Below are 24422 nucleotides of genomic sequence, written 5' to 3'. Positions count from 1 at the left end.
GGTAACAGAAACACCTTGAAAGGGTCGGTATGCTGTCTGTTGACCAGGTAACAGAAACACCTTGAAAGGGTCGGCATGCTGTCTGTTGACCAGGCATACCGACCCTTTCAAAGGGCCCCATAGGACTCTGGTCTAAAATAGTGCACTATATAGGGAATAGGGCCCCATAGGACTCTGGTCTAAAGTAGTGCACTATATATGGAATAGGGCCCCATAGGACTCTGGTCTAAAGTAGTGCACTATATAGGGAATAGGGTGTTGTTTTGGACGCATATTTGTTATGTGATGTAGATTCTGTTAGGTCATGTCCTAGGTTGACTCTTCTCTCGGTATGGATGGCAAGTTCTCTACATCTTCTGAGGGTTTTAGCAAACTGACGGCATGCTGATGGCAAGCTTTTTTGTGGACGTCCATGTCCGTGTTTGCCCTAGAGTGGACATGTGATACCACCCAGCGTCATCAAGCTCAATACACTTTGATTTAATATCAATTGCATGCTTTGGCAAAAAGCTACTTTTGGATTTCAACCAACGACAGATTGTTATGACCGAGTTCACACTGATCACACAGATGTACGACATAAATCCTGCAGATTGACTGACTGACGGAAGGACAGAAGTTTTGGCACTCTCAGGCGTGTCAAAACAAGGGCAAACTCGGTGTGATGTCACTCACCACCCAGAACAAAGCGTTAGTATCGAAGGGCTTCTTTTAATAAAAGGCTTTTAGTGGACTGTCCTTAGAGGTTACAGTACATACCTGTACTATGTATTGCCTCAACTTTAACCTTTCAGTAGCAACTCACTGTTGTTTTAGTGACACGCAGACACCTCCGTATACAGTATGGGCTTCTGTAGTAAAGGATCCACGTAAATCACCTGAGGAACTGGGACGTTGTCAACATCTGTGTCCCAAATGGCACCCTATTCCCTATATAGTTCTATGGGGCCCTATTCCCTATATAGTACACTACTTTAGACCAGAGCCCTATTCCCTATTATAGTGCACTACTTTAGACCAGAGCCCTATTCCATATTATAGTGCACTACTTTAGACCAGAGCCCTATTCCCTATATAGTGCACTACTTTAGACCAGAACCCTATTCCCTATATAGTGCACTACTTTAGACCAGAGCCCTATTCCCTATTATAGTGCACTACTTTAGACCAGAGCCCTATTCCCTATATAGTGCACTACTTTAGACCAGAGCCCTATTCCCTAATAGTGCACTACTTTAGACCAGAGCCCTATTCCCTATATAGTGCACTACTTTAGACCAGAGCCCTATTCCCTATATAGTGCACTACTTTAGACCAGAGCCCTATTCCCTATATAGTGCACTACTATAGACCAGAGCCCTATTCCCTAATAGTGCACTACTTTAGACCAGAACCCTATTCCCTATACAGTACACTACTTTTAGACCAGAGCCCTATGGTGCACTACATAGGGATTAGGGTTCCATTTGGTATGTTGTCAATGTGTTAATGAGTTGTGAAGAGACCCCCTGTGTGTACGGCTCCTTTAACACTTCGTCGTGCTATTAGGCTTTCTTTACATTCCCCATAATCATACTGTATATCACCGTGAGCCTCAGGATAGGGAGGGATATATACGAGAATTCCTCTTGTCTGTTCTGATGCATTCAGTCAGTTTTATCTAATTGAGAGAGACAGAAAGAAGAGAGGCGTGTCATAGTATGTGTACCGGTTTTAATAGCCTATGGAAGACAAAGAGCAACAGTCCTTCAGTTCCAGTAACAGAAAAGGTTCTCGGCAGTGTTAAACTGCCTGTAAAACCTCAACCTCACTATGCCAGACCCTCTCCAAAGGCCTAGTAACCAGCAACACATCGATCTCTCTCTCTCTCTCTCTCTCTCTCTCTCTCTCTCTCTCTCTCTCTCTCTCTCTCTCTCTCTCTCTCTCTCTCTCTCTCTCTCTCTCTCTCTCTCTCTCTCTCTCTCTCTCTCTCTCTCTCTCTCTCTCTCTCTCTCTCTCTCTAGCTCTCTCTCTCTCTCTATGTTTCCCTCCCTTCCTCTCCCCCCACTCTCCCTCCCCCCAGTCTCTGACCAGCAGTACTAGATAGGGGGGCCTTTTAGACCCATTGACTGACCCCTTACGTCTTCACTGCCCCACTGCTAAAGTTTCTTATGAAAAACACTGCTGTTTTCACATGCCCTAAACTATGTAGGCTATAGGTGTGGTAAAACATGTCAAAACCCCATCAGGTTTTCTTGAACTAAACATGTCTAGTTGGGGCGGCAGGTAGCCTAGTGGTTAGAGTGTTCGGTCAGTAACCGAAAGGTTGCTAGATCAAATCCCTGAGCTGAGAAAGTAAGAAAATCGGCCTTTCTGCCCCTGAACAAGGCAGTTAACCCACTGTTCCTCGGCTGTCATTGTAAATAAGAATTTGTTCTTAACTGACTTGCCTGGTTAAATTTATATATTTTTTAAGTGTAACTGCTCTATCGCAATGTTAAAGTATAGTGATTCCTCTGTAGTATACGACAACCGATAGCATGTCATGTCTCTGTGAGGATCCCTGTACTTTCGCCCCCTGAGATTAAAGGGGAAATCAGCCACTTTTCAACCTCATATTCATTCTCTCCAGCACCAAGGATCTACATGTGTGAAAACAACGCCTTTATATAATCTGTGGTTTAAAAATAACTAAGAATTTATCAAAACCTGCAACGAGTTTCTAACCAGACGGAGGGTATTTTCACCGCCAATCTCATAGTGTTTGAAAATCACTGTTATCATTTTTTTTTTTTTTTTTTTTTGATGATGATGTCATCGAGTACAACTTTTTTACTTTCACATTTTTTTCCCCTTTCTACATAGTAAATGCTCAGTTTTCACGTATGTATATGTTGACACGGGTATATTGCTGAAGAGGAGGAAGTTGAAAAATGGCGGAATTACCCTTTAAAGCTATATCTATATCTATCTATATCTATCTATATCTATCTACATCTATATCTATATCTATATCTGTCTATATATATCTATATCTATCTATATCTATATCTATATTTATATCTAAATCTATCTATCTATCTATATCTATATCTATCTATCTATCTATCTATCTATCTATCTATATCTATCTATATATCTATCTATATATCTATCTATATCTATCTATATCTATCTACTATCTATTAGATCAAAGATATTACAAAGATATTATCAAATCAAATCAAATGTTATTAGTCACATACTAGCTTTAGGGTCTTTTAGGGTCTTGTGTTTTTATAAAATTCCTACCTATCCTCTATGTACTAAAATCGACAAATACAATATATTTGCTATTACTGCTACCGTTTGAATTCAAATTCACGCTTCTCTATCGCCCTGTGACTTTTACCGTGTGAAAATACTAAACACTTGTCCCTGTCCTCTCTTCACAGCTGACCCAGTGGATGTACTCAAGGCTCTGGACTTCCACAGCTCCCCGGATGGCGTCCGTAAAGTCACGGGCCTCTGCGCTCACCGGAGAGGATCTAAACCTGACATAGCCTTCCGCGTAGGAAAACAGGCTCAGATCAGCGCTCCCAGCATGCAACTCTTCCCAGGTGACCTAACTGCTCCCCGTAGATCAGGAATGGGCAATTGTTTATATTATTTTTAATGTGGTGTGTTAGAATAGTAGAATACACAAAGTGCCATTTTAGAAATGTGGTTTTGCATCAGCAGTTTTTCTCGTGTTTTATCGGTCACTCAATTATCTCATGTCAGCTAACAGTTTTTCTCTTGTTTTATCGGTCACTCAATTATCTCATGTCAGCTAACAGTTTTTAGATTGGTAAGTTAGTCTAGCGGCCAGCTATCTAAAGTTGTAGTATGCATACACACACACACACACACACACACACACACACACACACACACACACACACACACACACACACACACACACACACACACACACACACACACACACACACACACACACACACACACACACACACCATGAACATGTATTTACCACTCACTCTAGACCTTCCTCTTATTTCTCACACACAGAACAGGATTTATGCAGTGTGACATTTTGTCGAGTTTGTCTCGTAAAGTGATGTTTTTTTTCCTCTAACGGGACCCCAGACTAGCGCTACGCATTTGGCAGGAAGTTCACGGGACGGGTTTTCTTCTTCTTCTTCTTCTTCTTCTTCTTCTTCTTCTTCTTCTTCTTCTTCTTCTTCTTCTTCTTCTTCTTCTTCTTCTTCTTCTTCTTCTTCTTCTTCTTCTTCTTCTTCTTCTTCTTCTTCTTCTTCTTTCTCACTGAAATCACACAGAACACTGAGTCTCAGGGAGTGTCCCAAATGGCACCCTATTGCCTATGGGCCCTGGCGTCAAAAGTAGTGCACTACAGTACATAGGGAATAGGGTACAATTTAGGATGCATGACCAGGAGGGAGACGAAGCAGAGGTCTGGTGACTAGCACTGGTGGGGGAGAAATAATTCTGTATTTATTGTTTTAGGACAGAATCCATTTGGAGAGACAGAAAGCTCTGTCATAGTGTTTCCATGGAGATCCTAACCTGCTGTCTGCGTACACGTTCATCCATAGTACTAAACAACAGGACTGTAGGAGCGTGCTCGTCAGTTGCAGCAGTACTTCTAACCTGTTGATGACAGATATGATCAGGGATATTTATCAGTGCCATCCCTTCAAATCAAATCACATTTTATTCAAACACATACACAGTTTACAGCATGTATAAAAGGTGAAATGCCCTTTGGTGTAATTGAGATATTTAAATGTAGGAAAAGAGTACTGCAAATACCAAAGTATAGGGCCAATATCAGTGTTACCAGCAAAACACCCCCACATCATCACACCTCCTCCTCCATGCTTCACCGTGGGAAACACACATGCGGAGATCATCCGTTCACCTACTCTGCATCTCACAAAGACACAGCAGGTTGGAAACAAAAAAAAGACATTTGGAGTCCTCAGACCAAAGGACAGATTTCCACCGGTCAAATGTCCATTGCTCGTGTTTTCTTGGCCCAAGCAAGTCTCCTCTTCTTATTGGTGTCCTTTAGTAGTGGTTTCTTTGCAGCAATTCGACCATGAAGGCCTGATTCACGCAGTCTCCTCTGAACAGTTGATGTTGAGATGTGTCTGTTACTTGAACTCTGTGAAGCATTTATTTGGGCTGCAATTTCAGAGGCTGGTAACTCTAATGAACTTATCCTCCGCAGCAGAGGTAAGTCTGGGTCTTCCTTTCCTGTGGCGGTCCTCATTAGAGACAGTTTCATCATAGCGCTTGATGGTTTTTGCGCCTGCACTTGAAGAAACTTTAAAAATCTTGAAATGTTTAGGATTGACTGACCTTCATATCTTAAAGTAATGATGGGCTGTTGTTTATTCTTTGCTTATTTGAGCTGTTCTTGCCATAATATGGACTTGGTATTTTACCAAATAGGGCTATCTTCTGTATACCACGCCTACCTTGTCACAACACAACTGATTGGCTCAAACGCATTAAGTGGGAAAGAAATTCCATAAATTAACATTCAACAATGTAAACCTGTTAATTTAAATGCATTCCAGATGACTAACACATAAAGCTGGTTGAGAGAATGCCAAGAGTATGCAAAGCTGTCATCAAGGCAAATGGTGACTACTTTGAAGAATCTCAAATATAAAATATATTTTGATTTGTTTAACACTTTTTTGGTTACTACATGATTCCGAATGTGTTATTTCATAGTTTTGATGTCTTCACTATTGTTCTACAATGTAGAAAAATAAATAAATAAAGAAAAACCCTGGAATGAGCAGATGTGTCCAAACCTTTGACTGGTACTGTATATACAGTTGAAGTCGGAAGTTTACATACACTTAGGTTGTAGTCATTAAACCTTGTTTTTCAACCACTCCACAAACGTCTTGTTAACAAACTATAGTTTTGGCAAGTCCGTTAGGACATCTACTTTGTGCATGACACAAGTAATTTATCCAACAATTGTTTACAGGCAGATTATTTAACTTATAATTCACTGTATCACAATTCCAGTGGGTCAGAAGTTTACATACACTAAGTTGACTGTGCCTTTAAACATCTTGGAAAATTCCAGATAATTATGTCACGGCTTTAGAAGCTTCTGATAGGCTAATTGACATCATTTGAGTCAATTGGAGGTGTACCTGTGGATGTATTTCAAGGTCTACCTTCAAACTCAGTGACTCTTTGCTTGACATCATGGGAAAATCAAAAGAAATCAGCCAAGACCTCAGAAAACAATTGTAGACCTCCACAAGTCGGGTTCATCATTGGGAGCAATTTCCAAATGCCTGAAGTTACCACATTCATCTGTACAAACAATAGTATGCAAGTATAAACACCATGGGACCACGAAGCCATCATACCGCTCAGGAAGGATACATGTTCTGTTCTCTAGAGATGAACGTACTCTGGTGCGAAAAGTGCAAATCAATCCCAGATCAACAGCAAAGGACCTTGTGAAGATGCTGGAGGAAACAGGTACAAAAGTATCTATATCCACAGGAAAACAAGTCCTATATTGACATAACCTGAAAGGCCGCTTTGCAAGGAAGAAGCCACTGCCCCAAAACCGCCATAAAAAAAAGCCAGACTACGGTTTGCAACTGCACATGGGGACAAAGATTGTACTTTATGGAGAAATGTCCTCTGGTCTGATGAAACAAAAATAGAACTGTTGGCCATTATGACCATCGTTACACTTGGAGGAAAAGGGGTAAGGGTTGTAAACCAAAGAACACCATACCAACCGTGAAGCACAGAGTGGCAGCATCATGTTGTGGGGGTGCTTTGCTGCAGGAGGAGCTGGTGCACTTCACAAAATAGATGGCATCATGAGGGAGGAAAATTATGTAGATATATTGAAGCAACATCTCAAGACATCAGTTAGGAAGTTAAAGCTTGGTCTCAAATGGGTCTTCCAAATGGACAATGTCCCCAAGCTTACTTTCAAAGTTGTTGCAAAATGACTTAAGGACAACAAAGTCAAGGTATTGGAGTGACCATCACAAAGACTTGACCTCAATCCTATAGAAAATTTGTGGTCAGAACTGAAAAAGCAAGTGCGAGCAAGGAGGCCTACAAACCTGACTCAGTTACACCAGCTCTGTCAGGAGGAATGGACCAAAATTCACCCAATTTATTGTGGGAAACTTGTGGAAGGCGACCTGAAACGTTGGACCCAAGTTAAACTATTTAAAGGCAGTGCTACCAAATACTCATTGACCCACTGGGAATTTGATTTAAAAAATGTAAGCTGAAATAAATCATTCTCTATACTATGATTCTGACATTTCAAATTCTTAAAATAAAGTGGTGATCCTAACTGACCTAAAACAGGGATTTTTTTACTAGGATTAAATGTCAGGAATTGTGAAAAACTGAGTTTAAATGTAATTGGCTATGGTGTATGTAAACTTCGGACCTTAACTGTATATAGTATATAGGATTCTTAGTTCTTTGACATTGTGTGATGCATTTTCCAGCTAAAAAACAAAACGGCAGAAATATGTTGAAAAAATTCTACTGCAGCATTTATTTAGCTATGTGATAATACTTGACTATTTTTATTCACAAATGCGAGTGAATACCACTAGTGCCAAAATGTAAACGGGTGTTAATTTTAGGACCTGGTCGTGTGCCCTCTTTCTGGTTGAAGAGAGAGACAGTTTAAGATGCTAGTTGCCTACTTGCCCCATAATGGAAAGATACGGTACAATATACAACTTCACTAGGAACAGATGCTTGTTAAAGTCAGGGAGTGAGTGTTGGTGCTTTGTCAAATTGGCCAGACAGCAAAGGAAAAAAAATAAAGGCAGAAAATAGCAGGAGATTAAATTAACAATGAGATTTTCTGTGATTATTTGCCGAAAATAATTGCCTTAAAGCCTTGCTTGTTTTAAAGACTGGAAATTTCTGTCAAATAGGATTGAATGGAATGGGTGGAGTGGAGTATCCCATTGGATTGGTAGGGGTAGCATTCTGCCATAGAGCGCTCTGTCTGAGGAGAACATTTCAGCTATTATGACATCATCTTTAACCTCTATGAAGGCAGGAAGCAGGAAGTAGGACCCCCCCCCCATCTGAGATACCTACTGCAGCCCTCACCCTCCACATGAAACACCTGTTCTGCCAGTCACATTCTGTTAAAGGTCCCCAAAGCACACACACATCCCTGGGTCGCTCCTCTTTTCAGTTCGCTGCAGCTAGCGACTGGAACGAGCTGCAACAAACACTCAAACTGGACAGTTTTATCTCCATCTCTTCATTCAAAGACTCAATCATGGACACTCTTACTGACAGTTGTGGCTGCTTTGTGTGATGTATTGTTGTCTCTACTTTCTTGCTGTTGTTTGTGCCTAATCATGTTTGTGCCAAGTTTTGTGCTGCTACCATGTTGTGCTGCTGCCATGTTGTGTTGCTACCATGTTGTTGTCATGTTGTGTTGCTACCATGTTGTTGTCATGTTGTGTTGCTACTATGCTGTGTTGTCATGTTGTGTTGCTACTATGCTGTGTTGTCATGTCTTGCTGTCTTGCTATGTTGTTGTCTTAGGTCTCTCTTTATGTAGTGTTGTGGTGTCTCTCTTGACGTGATGTGTGTTTTGTCCTATATTTTTATTTTATTTGTCATTTTTAATCCCAGCCCCCGTCCCCGCAGGAGGCCTTTTGCCTTTTGTTAGGTCGTCACCGTAAATAAGAATTTGTTCTTAACTGACTAGTCTAGTTAAATAAAGGTTAAATAAAGGTTTAAAAAATCTAAAATAGATAATGGATGGTTAAAGACCTACATTTGTTAGGAATGTTATCTTTCACACGTCTTGTATAATGTTTTTGCGATTAGATCACTTCTGACTCTTTCAAGATTAGCCAGCTGTTGTTATAAATTCTAAATGTATCTGGCAACAAAGGTCACATTTAAACTGGGGTTTAAGATATTTTTATCTAATATATGGGATACAATTAAAGGCACAATCTGTAATTTTAACAGCCTGGACCCTTCCACTTTGTCTGGTAGGCTAAGGGATGTAGCTGGGGTAAAATAACCCCTGTCAAGTAAGTAGACAAAATGATGGGTGAAAGAGCTAACAGTCCATGAGATGGACATGATCATTTTATTGTGGGCATACCTCAAGGATGGGTGGAAAAAAGGACAGGCCTTGAATTCTGTTGTTGTTGATGTACTGTATATTAGCAGGAAGTCTCCCAGAATATATGATGATGTCATATTACCGCATCCACCTCGAACCATTCTAACTCTTCTGAGCTAAATGATGTCATATTACTGCGTCCACCTATATCGTCTCTGATGGCGAGTTCAAAACAACTGAGAACTCTGGAGAAAAAAATTACTCTGACTGGGAAAAATCTATGTAAACGGTCATCCTACTCGGAATTTCAACTCGGGAACTCGGGCCTCTTTCTGGAGCTCCGACTTTCCCACCTGAAGATCCCTGATGTCAATATTTTAATTTAATTCGTATTATTCAGAGTTCCCAGTTGTTTTGAACACGGCATGACACTTCTGTGTATAATGATGTCATATTACCACGTCCATAGTTAACCTCTCCAACGATCCTGTGTTTGATGATGTCATATTACTGCGTCCACATTTAACCTCTCTAACGATCCTGTTTTTGATGATGTCATATTACTGCGTCCACATTTAACCTCTCTAACGATCCTGTGTTTGATGATGTCATATTACCGCGTCCACATTTAACCTCGCTAAAGATCCTGTGTTTGATGATGTCATATTACTGCGTCCACCTCTAAACTCTCTATATCTTCTGTCTATCATGACGTCATATTGCTAAGCTACTGTAGCTAACCTGTCCTACCTATTCCCGGGACGGTGTTCCCAGAGGACTTCTCAGGAAGTCTCTCAGCATGTATGATGATGTCATATTCCTGCACCCACCTCTAATCTAACTCTTCTACTATCTTCACTTCTGACCCTACACATTGATGATTATCCAGGAGTTGGACAATGTAACAGCTAATGGGTATCCAAATAAACAGAACCAATCAAATAAATAATGAAACTGTTATTTTTTTCTCTCACCAGGAGGAGTGTTCCCAGAGGACTTCTCAGTGATGTTCACCATAAAGCCCAAGGCAGGCAGCCAGTCTTTCCTGCTGTCTGTGTATAACGAGAAGGGGGTCCAGCAACTGGGTGTGGAGGTGGGACGCTCCCCTGTCTTCCTGTACGAAGACCAACATGGGAAACCTGCCCCAGAGGAGTACCCACTGTTCAGATCCATCAACCTCGCTGACGGCAAGTAAGTGAATTCTGAGACACCTGAGAATCTCGTCACTACTGTATCACAAAGCAAGGCCTTTTCTGTTACGGACAAGGTTTGGGTTCGGGTAAGGTTAGGCACTGTTTGGTTTGCTTAAGGGTTACTCTTTCCTCTGGCAAGTAACTGACGTTTGGCCTTTCACTAAGCCATGATGTTATACAAGGAGTACTGTACATTTGTAACCCACGGGATATGAACCCCGGGTCTCCCACGGGATCAAGCAATGTCTTAGACCAAGAGGAAATTCTCTGTTGGGTTGAGGGCAGAAACTAGTTTTGAAGTTCGTAGACCTTATCATGTGATCATGACTGACTCATGTGTTCTGGGGGTCTATGAGAGGCTCTGTGGCCTCACCGTGTTCTTACTGTTGATAGACTCCACACGAGTCATGTTTTACAAGATGGCCGACCAGATCTGAGTCTTCTGGATTCTCTATAACGTATTTAAGGCTTCTCAGCAGACCCAAGCAAACCACAAAAAATGAAGGAAAAAAAATAGATTGATATACTTCATTGTTTAGTGATTGATAACATCAGGAATATAACTGTGAGATGGCTGTCTTTTGAGTTGCCCAATTATTTATTTGGCAGCATTTTGGTGACAGACTGTTTTTGCCAAATTATTTACAGCTGTCGGCACTGTTGATTTGCAATAAACCATCAAAATAACAGAGCGTCATAAATTGCTTAACTTTAAAATGAATATTCTGACAGTGAGGTCTTTGCTAATATGAAACATTTAGCGAAAACGTGTCTGGAGTAATTGTCTACAGCAAAATGAAATGTAGAGTTGGTATGTATCTGTCTCATAGACCTTAAAGTAGAGTGAGTTTTATCGTTTTAGTCTTTATCTAGCTAGTAATCTTTCTGAGAATAACAACAAATTATCTTCATCAAGAACAACCTAGCTTTCACATTTCTTGGCATCTCTCTGACATCTCTGACTACACCAGAATGTAGATTATCTCTGACTACACAAGACTGTAGATTATCTCTGACTACACCAGACTGTAGATTATCTCTGACTAGTCCAGACTATAGGTTATCTCTGACTACACCAGGCTGTAGATTATGTCTGACTACTTCAGACTGTAGATAATCTCAGACTACACCAGACTGTAGATTATCTTTGACTAGTCCAGACTATAGGTTATCTCTGACTACACCAGGCTGTAGAGTATCTCTGACTACACCACGCTGTAGATTATGTCTGACTACTCCAGACTGTAGATAATCTCTGACTACACCAGACTGTAGATTATCTTTGACTAGTCCAGACTATAGGTTATCTCTGACTACACCAGGCTGTAGAGTATCTCTGACTACACCACGCTGTAGATTATGTCTGACTACTCCAGACTGTAGATAATCTCTGACTACTCCAGACTATAGATTATATCAGACTACACCAGACTGTAGATTATATCTGACTACACCAGACTGTAGATTATCTCTGACTACACCAGACTGTAGATTATCTCTGACTACTCCAGACTATAGATTATATCAGACTACACCAGACTGTAGATTATATCTGACTACACCAGACTGTAGATTATCTCTGACTACACCAGACTGTAGATTATCTCTGACTACACCAGACTGTAGATTGTCTCTGACTACACCGGACTGTAGATTATCTCTGACTAGTCCAGACTATAGGTTATCTCTGACTACACCAGGTTGTAGAGTATCTCTCACTACTCCAGAGTGTAGGTTATTTTTGACTACTCCAGAGTGTAGGTTATCTCTAAGTACACCAGACTGTAGTTAATCTCTGACTACACCAGACTGTAGATAATCTCTGACTACACCAGACTGCAAATTTCCAAACTGTGCTCAGGTTGTAGCGTTCAGCAAGCAACAAATACACTTCATACGTTTCATGTTTCAATCTCTCATGTTTCTCTAACCCACTACCTCCTCTGTCCATGTGTAGATGGCATCGCGTCGCCATCAGTGTGGAGAAGAAGAGCGTGACCATCATTGTGGATTGTAAGAAGAAGCTGAGCAGGCCACTGAAGAGGAGCGACGGGGCAGCCATCAACACTGACGGCATCACCGTGTTCGGTACCAGGATTCTGGACGAAGAGGTCTTTGAGGTAAGGACGATGACCATTGCTTGCTATGACTCTGTATTCGGCTGATGGCACGGCTGCCATTTTGAGGCGCAACGTCTAAACGCTCTGTAGTTTGTTTTACAATGAATCTTGAATGTATTCCTTCTTGGGGACAGGTCTTTGAGGTAAATAGGACATTGCTGTTCTGGGGATTTTATGTATGTACCTATGGTTTGCAATACATGTTGGATTGCTGCCTCCTTGGGACAGGTCTCTTGTAAAATAGATTGGATCACCTATGTAAAATAGATTAGATCACCTATGTAAAATGGATTGGATCACATATGTAAAATAGATTGGTTCACCTATGTAAAAAAGATTGGATCACCTATGTAAAATAGATTTTCATCACCTATGTAAAATAGATTTTCATCACCTATGTAAAATAGATTGGATCACCTATGTAAAATAGATTGGATCACCTATGTAAAATAGATTGGATCACCTATGTAAAATAGATTGGATCACCTATGTAAAATAGATTGGATCACCTATGTAAAATAGATTGGATCACCTATGTAAAATAGATTGGATCACCTATGTAAAATAGATTGGATCACCTATGTAAAATAGATTGGATCACCTATGTAAAATAGATTGGATCACCTATGTAAAATAGATTGGATCACATATGTAAAATAGATTGGATCAACTATGTAAAATAGATTGGATCACCTATGTAAAATAGATTGGATCAACTATGTAAAATAGATTGGATCACCTATGTAAAATAGATTGGATCACCTATGTAAAATAGATTGGATCACCTATGTAAAATAGATTGGATCACCTATGTAAAATAGATTGGATCACCTATGTAAAATAGATTGGATCACATATGTAAAATAGATTGGATCAACTATGTAAAATAGATTGGATCACCTATGTAAAATAGATTGGATCACATATGTAAAATAGATTGGATCACCTATGTACATAAATTATTTATTATCTGTTTCTCTTGATCTTGACAAGAGATTTTTAGTTGTTTTTTAAAATATATATATTTCTACCTTTACTTTAAAAGGCAAGTCAGTTAAGAACAAAATCTTATATACAAAGACGCCCTACCCTAGATTTCACATGAGCTTCATGCTCATGTACAGATGTGGTGTTGTCTGTGGTGACAACCACAGGATCCACTGCTGCTGACGTTTGTTGTTAATCAGTTGGACAGATTATTGTTTTATAACATGTCTCAGTGATACCAGCATGCATTGGAGCCTACTGGCAGTGAGTAATGTTAAGGAGTCGTAAAGTTAATTGTGTCTTCAGAAACCAGTTTCTTTATTTGCCCTTTTCATATGATTCTTTCATAAATGGTGAAAAGTTTTATAGACCATATAATAGGAGTACTTGGCTTTCTCCGCCTGGGTAGAGCCCTGGACTGTATTAAGGGAAAATGGCAGTTGTGTGTGACTTCAAAATGGCAGTTGTGGGCGACTTTTTTTCCCCTTATTAAGAGTGGAAGAAATCCGACAACAGTCTGCATGGGAGTCTTAAATATGACCGTTATAAGAGGGAGCATAAGGATAGCTTCTATAACTTATATTTCTATCTTTATTTGTTGATATGGGAGGTTGTTTGTGACGTGTGACGTAGCTGTCAGTGAGTTTCTGTTTCCTCGTTTGGAGTCATCGGAGTATAAGGATGATGGGTAAGGGGGGGGTGGTGGGGGAATTCATGTGGTGCAAAACGTCAGAAAGTCAAGAAATAGGAATTCTGAATTTAATTGGTAGAAGGCCTGAACAATGTATCTCTGAGGCATCCAGGAAGTATTTCATGCCATCCATTCCTAGCATACATTAAAGAGACCAGTATAGCTCGTATTACATCGCACTGAACATCTGACAATCTACCTTGTTTTACCCAGCTTCAAGAAATATAAATGTTCCATTTTAACAATATCTTGATATTTATTTGGTATGTTTAAATGTAACTTTTATTTTACTAGGCAAGTCAGTTAAGAACACATTCTTACTTAAAATGACAGCCTACCACAGCCAAACAAGGACAACAATAGGCCAATTGTGCACCGCCCTATGGGACTCGAAATCATAGCCGGATGTGAAACAGCCTGGATTCGAACCAGGGACAGTAGTGACACCTCTGTGATACAGCCTGGATTCGAACCAGGGACTGTAGTGACGCCTCTTGCACTGAGATGCAGTGTCTTACACTGCTGTGATACAGCCTGGATTCGAACCAGGGACTGTAGTGACGCCTCTTGCACTGAGATGCAGTGTCTTACACTGCTGTGATACAGCCTGGATTCGAACCAGGGACTCTAGTGACGCCTCTTGCACTGAGATGCAGTGCCTTACACCACTGCGCCACTCGGGAGCACGTCTAGTTTGGAGGCGTTCAGAAATGATGTAACGATATCCTCAAATGAACCTGTATCGTTTTCATAACTCCTAATAATAGACAACTGATAATACTCCTTAGCTGTTAACCCAGCTTTACCACAGACAGGTAGCTGTGTGGCCTATGGAAACTATGAGCAGCATGCTATGCTATGCTATGCTATGCTATACTATGCTGTGCTATGCTATGCTATGCTGTTGCTATCTGACGAGACAATAGCCCCAGCGTAGCCTTTGATGTGAACACCAGGATTGTCATGGTGACTGAAACAGACTGTTTAGACGTGTGCCTCCAGGTCAGAGGACTGTAATCCCTCTTTTCCTCAGTTGGTTTCATCCACATCTTAATGATAGCTAGCTATCGCTAGTTGAAGCTAATCCAGGATTGAAAGAGGACAGAACATGTAGCCTAATGACTGTCAAATGAATGTAGTTAATAATTCTCGATGTTCAGCTTTTTCTGTTATTTGTTCTTAATTAGGCTCAAGCACTAATCCCAGATACAATGCCTGCATGTATGGACAGCTAGACAGCAATTTTTGCATTTAAACATACACTCCAAGTGAAGGGTTAGCATTTAGCTCATTAGCATAAAGAATCTCACCAACACAGGTATTTTTTATGCTGGTTTGAGAGCCAGGTTTTGAACCGATGTGCGTGTTCTTTGTATGAACGTAAATGATGCTATACATAGTGGACTTATAGAAACATTTGGTCTCATTTTCTCTGTTTAGAAACAAGAAGAAGAGCAAATGATTTTGTTTGTCCCAAGGGGGACCCCGTTGGCACTTTGGAAGGCGGTTGGTTTCCATCAGAACTCTAGCTGCAAGCTATAGCAGTGGTGGCCTGAGCAAAAAAAGAGACTAGGGCTGCGGTCACAAATGGCACCCTTCCCTATAGGGCTCGGGTTAAAATCAGTGCACTATAAAGGGATTAGGGCGCCATTTTGGATGGAGACGAGAGCTACGCTGTATTTCTTCACCTGTAAACGTTTCCACTTCAACTTTAATAGCCTTGGGTTTGTTGATTGCAGTCTGGCTAATTGTGTAGGCAAACTGCGCACTTACGAACAGACAGAAAAGAAAAGTCCAATCTTGTCCAAAGGCAGAGTGAAACCCCCCTCTAGTTGAATGGTGTTGGTTGTAGTGTAGTGTTCGACAATCCAGGCTCAGAAAAGGTCTTTGCCATTCAGTTATTATTTTCTTTTTTTGCCATTTTGCCAAACTCTTGCAGCACAGCCCTCCAAGGTAGACAAAGTGCTCTCAAATGCAGCTGTTGAAACGAGACCAGCAAACCTAATCCGTTAAGCATGTTTTTCATTTTGAGTAATATCAGGGATTTGAGACAAATATGTTGTCTCTATTGCAACTCATTACTGGCAAAGTACAATTGTAACACACAGTGAACAATGCGGACATTGTCCCGTCTTCTAATATGAAGCTTTTGAAGTGGAAAATATTTGAGACTAAAGTAGACTAGGTGTACGTCAATAGGAGTCCAATACGGAAGGATTCAGTTAAGCCTTGAAGGTGTTAGTTAGAGGACCTGTTTGGTGAAAAATACAGCATTACTAATCAGTGAATTACCTTGGCACAACACATATTTCTGACTGGCTTGTGGTCCTACCATTGAGTTCCATTTGGACCACATCCTGTGACATTTGACCCCCAGAGGTGCTGCTGGCAGAAGATGCTGTACACTCGATGTGATTGCTCTTAGGTCGTCACTACGACGACCACTTAGAGATCGTCAGTAAACACGTGTTAGGCATTCCGTGGACAGGAAATGGAAGTCAATGAAGATGATAGAGGATAACATAGACCAGGCCACTGTAGATGAATGACTGACAATCACAATGCTATGCATCAATCAGGGATTTACTACAGAGCAAACACATGTGGTGCAGACATTGATTTCAAATGTTGTCTTAACAGGGTGTGGAAAAGGATCAGATTTGATGTCTTATTAACTGTCTGGCGTCAGTGTGTTGAACCGGGTCAACATTATAAACTATTGTTTCGATGGTTCTGAAGCATGTCCATATTGGTAATTGGTGGTGGGTGATTCTGTAACGTTCTTCGTCGGGAGAAAGTGAGGAGGACCAAGATGCAGCGTGGTAAGTATCCATTTTAATAAGGATACTTGAAACAACAAACAAAACCGACAAATGAACGAAGACGAAACAGTCCCATATAGTTAACACAAACACACAGCAAAACAGAATAGAACCAGTTCACCTGAAAATAGAACCAGCTCACTTGATAATAGAACCAGCTCACCTGATAGTAGAACCAGCTCACCTGATAATAGAACCAGTTCACCTGATAATAGAACCAGTTCACCTGATAATAGAACCAGTTCACCTGATAATAGAACCAGTTCACCTGGTAATAGAACTAGCTCACCTGATAATAGAACCAGCTCACCTGTTAATAGAACCTGCTTACCTGGTAATAGAACCAGCTCACCTGATAATAGAACCTGCTCACATGATAATAGAACCTGCTCACCTGGTAATAGAACCAGCTCACCTGATAATAGAACCATCTCACCTGGTAATAGAACCAGCTCACCTGTTAATAGAACCTGCTCACATGATAATAGAACCTGCTCACCTGGTAATAGAACCTGCTCACATGATAATAGAACCTGCTCACCTGGTAATAGAACCAGCTCACCTGATAATAGAACCATCTCACCTGGTAATAGAACCAGCTCACCTGATAATAGAACCAGCTCACCTGATAATAGAACCAGTTTACCTGATAATAGAACCAGCTCACCTGATAATAGAACCATCTCACCTGCTAATAGAACCAGTTCACCTGGTAATAGAACCAGCTCACCTGATAATAGAACCAGCTCACCTGATAATAGAACCAGTTCACCTGATAATAGAACCAGCTCACCTGATAATAGAACCAGCTCACCTGATAATAGAACCATCTCACCTGTTAATAGAACCAGCTCACCTGATAATAGAACCAGTTCACCTGATAATAGAACCATCTCACCTGTTAATAGAACCTGCTCACCTACTTTACACTATGATTTGACTATTAGATATTCAATGTTTCTTTGTAAAAATGTTTTTAAAAAAGTAGAAGTTTCACCATATTAAAACAAGAGTTCAGTTCACGTAACAGGGACAGACGTACTGTCACGTTCCTGACCTATTTATGTTAGTTTTTGTGTGTTAGTTGGTCAGGACGTGAGGTTGGGTGGGCATTCTATGTTATCTGTTTCTATGTTGGTTTTGGTTTGCCTGGTATGGCTCTTGATTAGAGGCAGGTGGTTTGCGTTTGTCTCTAATTAAGAGTCATATTTAGGTAGGGCATTCTCACTGTTTGTTTGTGGGTGGTTGTCTCCTGTGTCTGTGTCTATGTTTGCACCATACGGGACTGTATACGGTTTGTTCATTTCATGTAGTCTGTTCCTGTTCATTTCGTTCTTCACGTTGTATGTAAGTTCGTCGTTCAGGTCTGTCTACTTTCGTTTTGTTATTTTGTTAGTTTATAGTGAAGTTCGTGTTTTCGTCTTATCTTTAATAAATCATTATGTCTTCACAATCCGCTGCGCCTTGGTTCAATCCCTGCTCCTCCTCATCTGATGAAGAGGAGGAGGTTTATCGTTACAGAACCACCCACCAATCCAGAGCCAAGCAGCGGTTTAAACGGAGTAAGGGACAGCGCAAGGAGGAGGAATGGACTTGGGACGATGTATTGGACGGTAAAGGTTGCTACACATGGGAGGAGATCCTGGCTGGAAGGGATCGCCTCCCATGGGAACAGGTGGAGGCACTGAGGAGAGCAGAGGCTACTGGAGTGAAGAACCGGAGTTATGAGGGGACGCGTCTTGCACGGAAGCCCGAAAAGCCCGTGAGGAATTCCCAAAAATTTCTTGGGGGGTGGCTAAGGGGTTGTGGGCCAAGGGCAGGTAGGAGACCTGCGCCCACTTCCCAGGCTAACCGTGGAGAGCGGGAGTACGGGCAGACACCGTGTTACGCAGTAGAGCGCACGGTGTCTCCTGTACGTGTGCATAGCCCAGTGCGGGTTATTCCACCTCCCCGCACTGGTAGGGCTAGATTGGGCATTGAGCCAGGTGTCATGAGGCCGGCTCAACGCGTCTGGTCTCCAGTGCGTCTCCTCGGGCCGGCATACATGGCACCTGCCTTACGCATGGTTTCCCCGGTTCGCCTGCATAGCCCAGTGCGGGCTATTCCACCTCGCCGCACTGGCAGGGCGACCGGGAGCATTCAACCAGGTAAGGTTGGGCAGGCTCAATGCTCAAGAGAGCCAGTACGCCTGCACGGTCCGGTATTTCCGGCGCCACCTCCCCGCCCCAGCCTAGTACCTACAGTGCCTACATTACGCACTAGGCTACCAGTGCATTTCCAGAGCCCTGTTCCTCCTCCACGCACTCTCCCTGTAGTGCGTGCATCTAGCCCGGTGCCTCCAGTTCCGGCCCCACGCACTAAGCTACCAGTGCGTCTCCAGAGCCCTGTACACACTATATATTCTCCCCCTACTAATCCTGATGTGCTTGTATTCAGCCCGGCGTCACCAGTGCCGGTACCACGCATCAGGGGTAGAGTAGGCTTTGAGGATACAGTGTGCCCTGTCCCTGCTCCCCGCACTAGTAGGAAGGTGCTTATCATTAGCACGGTGCCTCCAGTTCCGGCACCACGCACCAGGTCTACAGTGCGCCATATCCGGCCAGAGCCATCCGTCTCCCCAGCGCCATCTGAGCCATCCGTCTCCCCAGCGCCATCTGAGCCATCCGTCTCCCCAGCGCCATCTGAGCCATCTGTCTCCTCAGCGCCATCTGAGCCATCCGTCTCCCCAGCGCCATCTGAGCCATCCGTCTGCCAGGAGCCTGCAAAGCCGCCCGTCTGCCATGAGCCTGCAAAGCCGCCCGTCTGCCATGAGCCTACAGAGCCGTCAGCCAGACAGGAGCCGCTAGAGCCATCAGCCAGACAGGAGCCGCTAGAGCCGTCAGCCAGACAGGATCTGCCAGAGCCGCCAACCAGACAGGATCTGCCAGAGCCGCCAACCAGACAGGATCTGCCAGAGCCGCCAACCAGACAGGATCTGCCAGAGCCGCCAACCAGACAGGATCTGCCAGAGCCGCCAACCAGACAGGATCTGCCAGAGCCGCCAGCGAGCCATGAGCAGCCAGAGCCGTCAGAGCGCCATGAGCAGCCAGAGCCGTCAAAGAGCCATGAGCAGCCAGAGCCGTCAGTGAGCCATGAGCAGCCAGAGCCGTCAGAGAGCCATGAGCAGCCAGAGCCGTCAGAGCGCCATGAGCGTCGTGAGCCGTCAGCCTGCCATGAGCGTCGAGAGCCGTCAGCCTGCCATGAGCGTCGAGAGCCGTCAGCCTGCCATGAGCGTCGAGAGCCGTCAGCCTGCCATGAGCGTCGAGAGCCGTCAGCCTGCCATGAGCGTCGAGAGCCGTCAGCCTGCCATGAGCGTCGAGAGCTGTCAGCCTGCCATGAGCGTCGAGAGCCGTCAGCCAGCCATGAGCATCGAGAGTCGTCAGTCAGCCATGAGCTGCCCTTCAGCCTGAAAAGGCTGGATACCCAGAACTGCCCATCAGTCCAGAGCTGTCTCTCTGTCCGGAGCTGCCTTTCAGTCCGGAGTTGCCCCTCTATCCTAATCTCCCTCTCTATCTTCATCTATCTCTATAGTCTTATCTATCCCTCTATCTTGATTTATCTCTCTGTCCTGGTGTTATCCTTATTTAATATATTATTAAGAGAATTGTGTGGGGGAAGAAAGAGGGTGGACATTCTTTGTGGGAGGAAGTTAGGATGGATTATGGTGGGGTGGGAACCGCGCCCGGAGCCTGAGCCACCACCGTGGTTAGATGCCCACCCAGACCCTCCCCTAGACTTTGTGCTGGTGCGTCCGGAGTTCGCACCTTGTGGGGGGGGTACTGTCACGTTCCTGACCTATTTATGTTAGTTTTTGTGTGTTAGTTGGTCAGGACGTGAGGTTGGGTGGGCATTCTATGTTATCTGTTTCTATGTTGGTTTTGGTTTGCCTGGTATGGCTCTTGATTAGAGGCAGGTGGTTTGCGTTTGTCTCTAATTAAGAGTCATATTTAGGTAGGGCATTCTCACTGTTTGTTTGTGGGTGGTTGTCTCCTGTGTCTGTGTCTATGTTTGCACCATACGGGACTGTATACGGTTTGTTCATTTCATGTAGTCTGTTCCTGTTCATTTCGTTCTTCACGTTGTATGTAAGTTTGTCGTTCAGGTCTGTCTACTTTCGTTTTGTTATTTTGTTAGTTTATAGTGAAGTTCGTGTTTTCGTCTTATCTTTAATAAATCATTATGTCTTCACAATCCGCTGCGCCTTGGTTCAATCCCTGCTCCTCCTCATCTGATGAAGAGGAGGAGGTTTATCGTTACACGTACACATTAATCACTAATCACATGAAATACGTGATAATGTTCAGAAATAACATTGTCAAAGTAACATAATAACTAGGGCTTTACAATGATGGTCAAAACTTGTGGAAAATGTTGGGTTTAAGTTAAAATCTTCCTGGAAATCACAGAGGGACAAGTCTTTATTGATATTACAAGGCAGATGTATTGACTTCTCCATGTGGTCTATATTAAAGGGTTCTTCAATTGATATAACAGGCTTTTAAAATATAATATTGGGGCACAATTTCTACTTAAAATATCAAAGGGCACGTATTTGGTTGAACAACCCATATAGACTGGCCGTTCATCACATAGCCTGACATCTCTCTTGAAATATTAATACCTCTCCCAATCCTCTCTCCTCCTCTCACTCCTACCCTCCTATTACTGTCTCTCTGCCCCTTCTGTAAATCATAGCTCCACCTCTTCCTCCATCCCTCTGTCCCCCCCTCCCTCACTCTGTTAGACATACCTTCCTTCCTTCCCTCCTTCCTTCCTTCTTTCCTTCCTTCCTAACAGACCCCAGTAGTACTGTGAGGTGACAGACTCACTAACAGACCCCAGTAGTACTGTGAGGTAACAGACTGACAGACCCCAGTAGTACTGTGAGGTGACAGACTGACTAACAGACCCCAGTAGTACTGTGAGGTAACAGACTGACTAACAGACCCCAGTAGTACTGTGAGGTGACAGACTGACTAACAGACCCCAGTAGTACTGTGAGGTAACAGACAGACTAACAGACCCCAGTAGTACTGTGAGGTGACAGACTGACTAACAGACCCCAGTAGTACTGTGAGAAAACAGACTGACTAACAGACCCCAGTAGTACTGTGAGGTAACAGACTGTCTAACAGACCCCAGTAGTACTGTGAGGTGACAGACTGACTAACAGACCCCAGTAGTACTGTGAGGTAACAGACTAACAGACCCCAGTAGTACTGTGAGGTAACAGACTGACTAACAGACCCCAGTAGTACTGTGAGGTAACAGACTGACTAACAGACCCCAGTAGTACTGTGAGGTAACAGACTGACTAACAGACCCCAGTAGTACTGTGAGGTGACAGACTCTCTAACAGACCCCAGTAGTACTGTGAGGTAACAGACTGACTAACAGACCCCAGTAGTACTGTGAGGTAACAGACTGACTAACAGACCCCAGTAGTACTGTGAGGTAACAGACTGACTAACAGACCCCAGTAGTACTGTGAGGTAACAGACTGACTAACAGACCCCAGTAGTACTGTGAGGTAACAGACTGACTAACAGACCCCAGTAGTACTGTGAGGTAACAGACAGACTAACAGACCCCAGTAGTACTGTGAGGTAACAGACTGACTAACAGACCCCAGTAGTACTGTGAGGTGACAGACTCTCTAACAGACCCCAGTAGTACTGTGAGGTGACAGACTGACTAACAGACCCCAGTAGTACTGTGAGGTAACAGACTAACAGACCCCAGTAGTACTGTGAGGTGACAGACTGACTAACAGACCCCAGTAGTACTGTGAGGTAACAGACTGACTAACAGACCCCAGTAGTACTGTGAGGTAACAGACAGACTAACAGACCCCAGTAGTACTGTGAGGTAACAGACTGACTAACAGACCCCAGTAGTACTGTGAGGTGACAGACTGACTAACAGACCCCAGTAGTACTGTGAGGTAACAGACTGACTAACAGACCCCAGTAGTACTGTGAGGTAACAGACAGACTAACAGACCCCAGTAGTACTGTGAGGTAACAGACTGACTAACAGACCCCAGTAGTACTGTGAGGTAACAGACTGACTAACAGACCCCAGTAGTACTGTGAGGTAACAGACTGACTAACAGACCCCAGTAGTACTGTGAGGTAACAGACTGACTAACAGACCCCAGTAGTACTGTGAGGTAACAGACTGACTAACAGACCCCAGTAGTACTGTGAGGTAACAGACTGACTAACAGACCCCAGTAGTACTGTGAGGTAACAGACTGACTAACAGACCCCAGTAGTACTGTGAGGTAACAGACTGACTAACAGACCCCAGTAGTACTGTGAGGTAACAGACTGACTAACAGACCCCAGTAGTACTGTGAGGTAACAGACTGACTAACAGACCCCAGTAGTACTGTGAGGTGACAGACTGACTAACAGACCCCAGTAGTACTGTGAGGTAACAGACAGACTAACAGACCCCAGTAGTACTGTGAGGTGACAGACTGACTAACAGACCCCAGTAGTACTGTGAGGTGACAGACTGACTAACAGACCCCAGATGGGATGGGAGAGAGGATGTGAGTTCTCTTACACACACACACACACACACACACACACACACACACACACACACACACACACACACACACACACACACACACACACACACACACACACACACACACACACACACACACACACACACACACACACACACACACACACACACACACACACAAGAAAGAGGATGTGGAAGGGGAAAGGAGGGTAGATAGTTAAAGTTGTCCAAATTGTTATTTGAAGTAGGGTTTAGTGAGCTACTGGGCCTGCATCCCAAATGGTACCCTACAGTCAAGATTGTGCACTACTTTAGACCGGGGCATATATAAAGCTCTGTTCAAAAGCAGTGCACTATATAGGGAATAGAGTGTGATTTAGGACGCGAACCACTGACTGCCGAGAAGAAGCAGGCAGCATTAATATTCCATCTGCAGATGGCATCTTTCTGCCCCAATACTTAAAAAATAAACTTTATCCCCGCTCCCTTACTCCCACCACAAAGACTGGGTTTGATGAAAGCTGGAGGGTATTAAAGTCTAGTCTGTTTTATTTTCTGTCTAGTTTTCTCTCTCTCTCTCTCTCTAGTCCTTGTTGTTGTCAGGAATCTGGGCCTTTTGTCGCGGACGTGTTCAGGGTACGAGCATGGTATCAGGGTAAAGGTACGGGTTTGGGGTTAGGATTAGGATTAGTGTGAAGTTTGGGGGGTTTGGGGTTAGGATTAGATTTAGTGTGAAGCTTGGGGGTTTGGGGTTAGGATTAGGATTAGTGTGAAGCTTGGGTGGTTTGGGGTTAGGATTAGGATTAGTGTGAAGCTTGGGGGGTTTGGGGTTAGGATTAGGATTAGTGTGAAGTTTGGGGGGTATGGGGTTGGGATTAGGATTAGTGTGAAGTTTGGGGGTTTGGGGTTAGGATTAGGATTAGT

The 24422-nt window shown here is 43.1% G+C and overlaps 1 protein-coding gene across 1 annotated transcript in view; it reads left to right on the top strand.

Moving 5' to 3' along the window:
- LOC129814526 (collagen alpha-1(XI) chain-like) overlaps positions 1 to 24422 on the top strand; it is a 167087-nt gene that overhangs the window by 11849 nt on the left and 130816 nt on the right. Inside the window, exons 2-4 of the mRNA XM_055867712.1 lie at positions 3414 to 3578; positions 10084 to 10297; positions 12257 to 12419. Coding sequence (XP_055723687.1) covers positions 3414 to 3578; positions 10084 to 10297; positions 12257 to 12419 — 542 coding nt within the window. The remainder of the gene's footprint in view (positions 1 to 3413; positions 3579 to 10083; positions 10298 to 12256; positions 12420 to 24422) is intronic.

Source organism: Salvelinus fontinalis, chromosome 17 (genome assembly GCF_029448725.1).
Source record: "Salvelinus fontinalis isolate EN_2023a chromosome 17, ASM2944872v1, whole genome shotgun sequence".
Classification (NCBI taxonomy): Eukaryota; Metazoa; Chordata; class Actinopteri; order Salmoniformes; family Salmonidae; genus Salvelinus; species Salvelinus fontinalis.
Note: the sequence above shows the minus strand (reverse complement) of the source record. Positions and strands in the feature narration are given on the sequence as shown.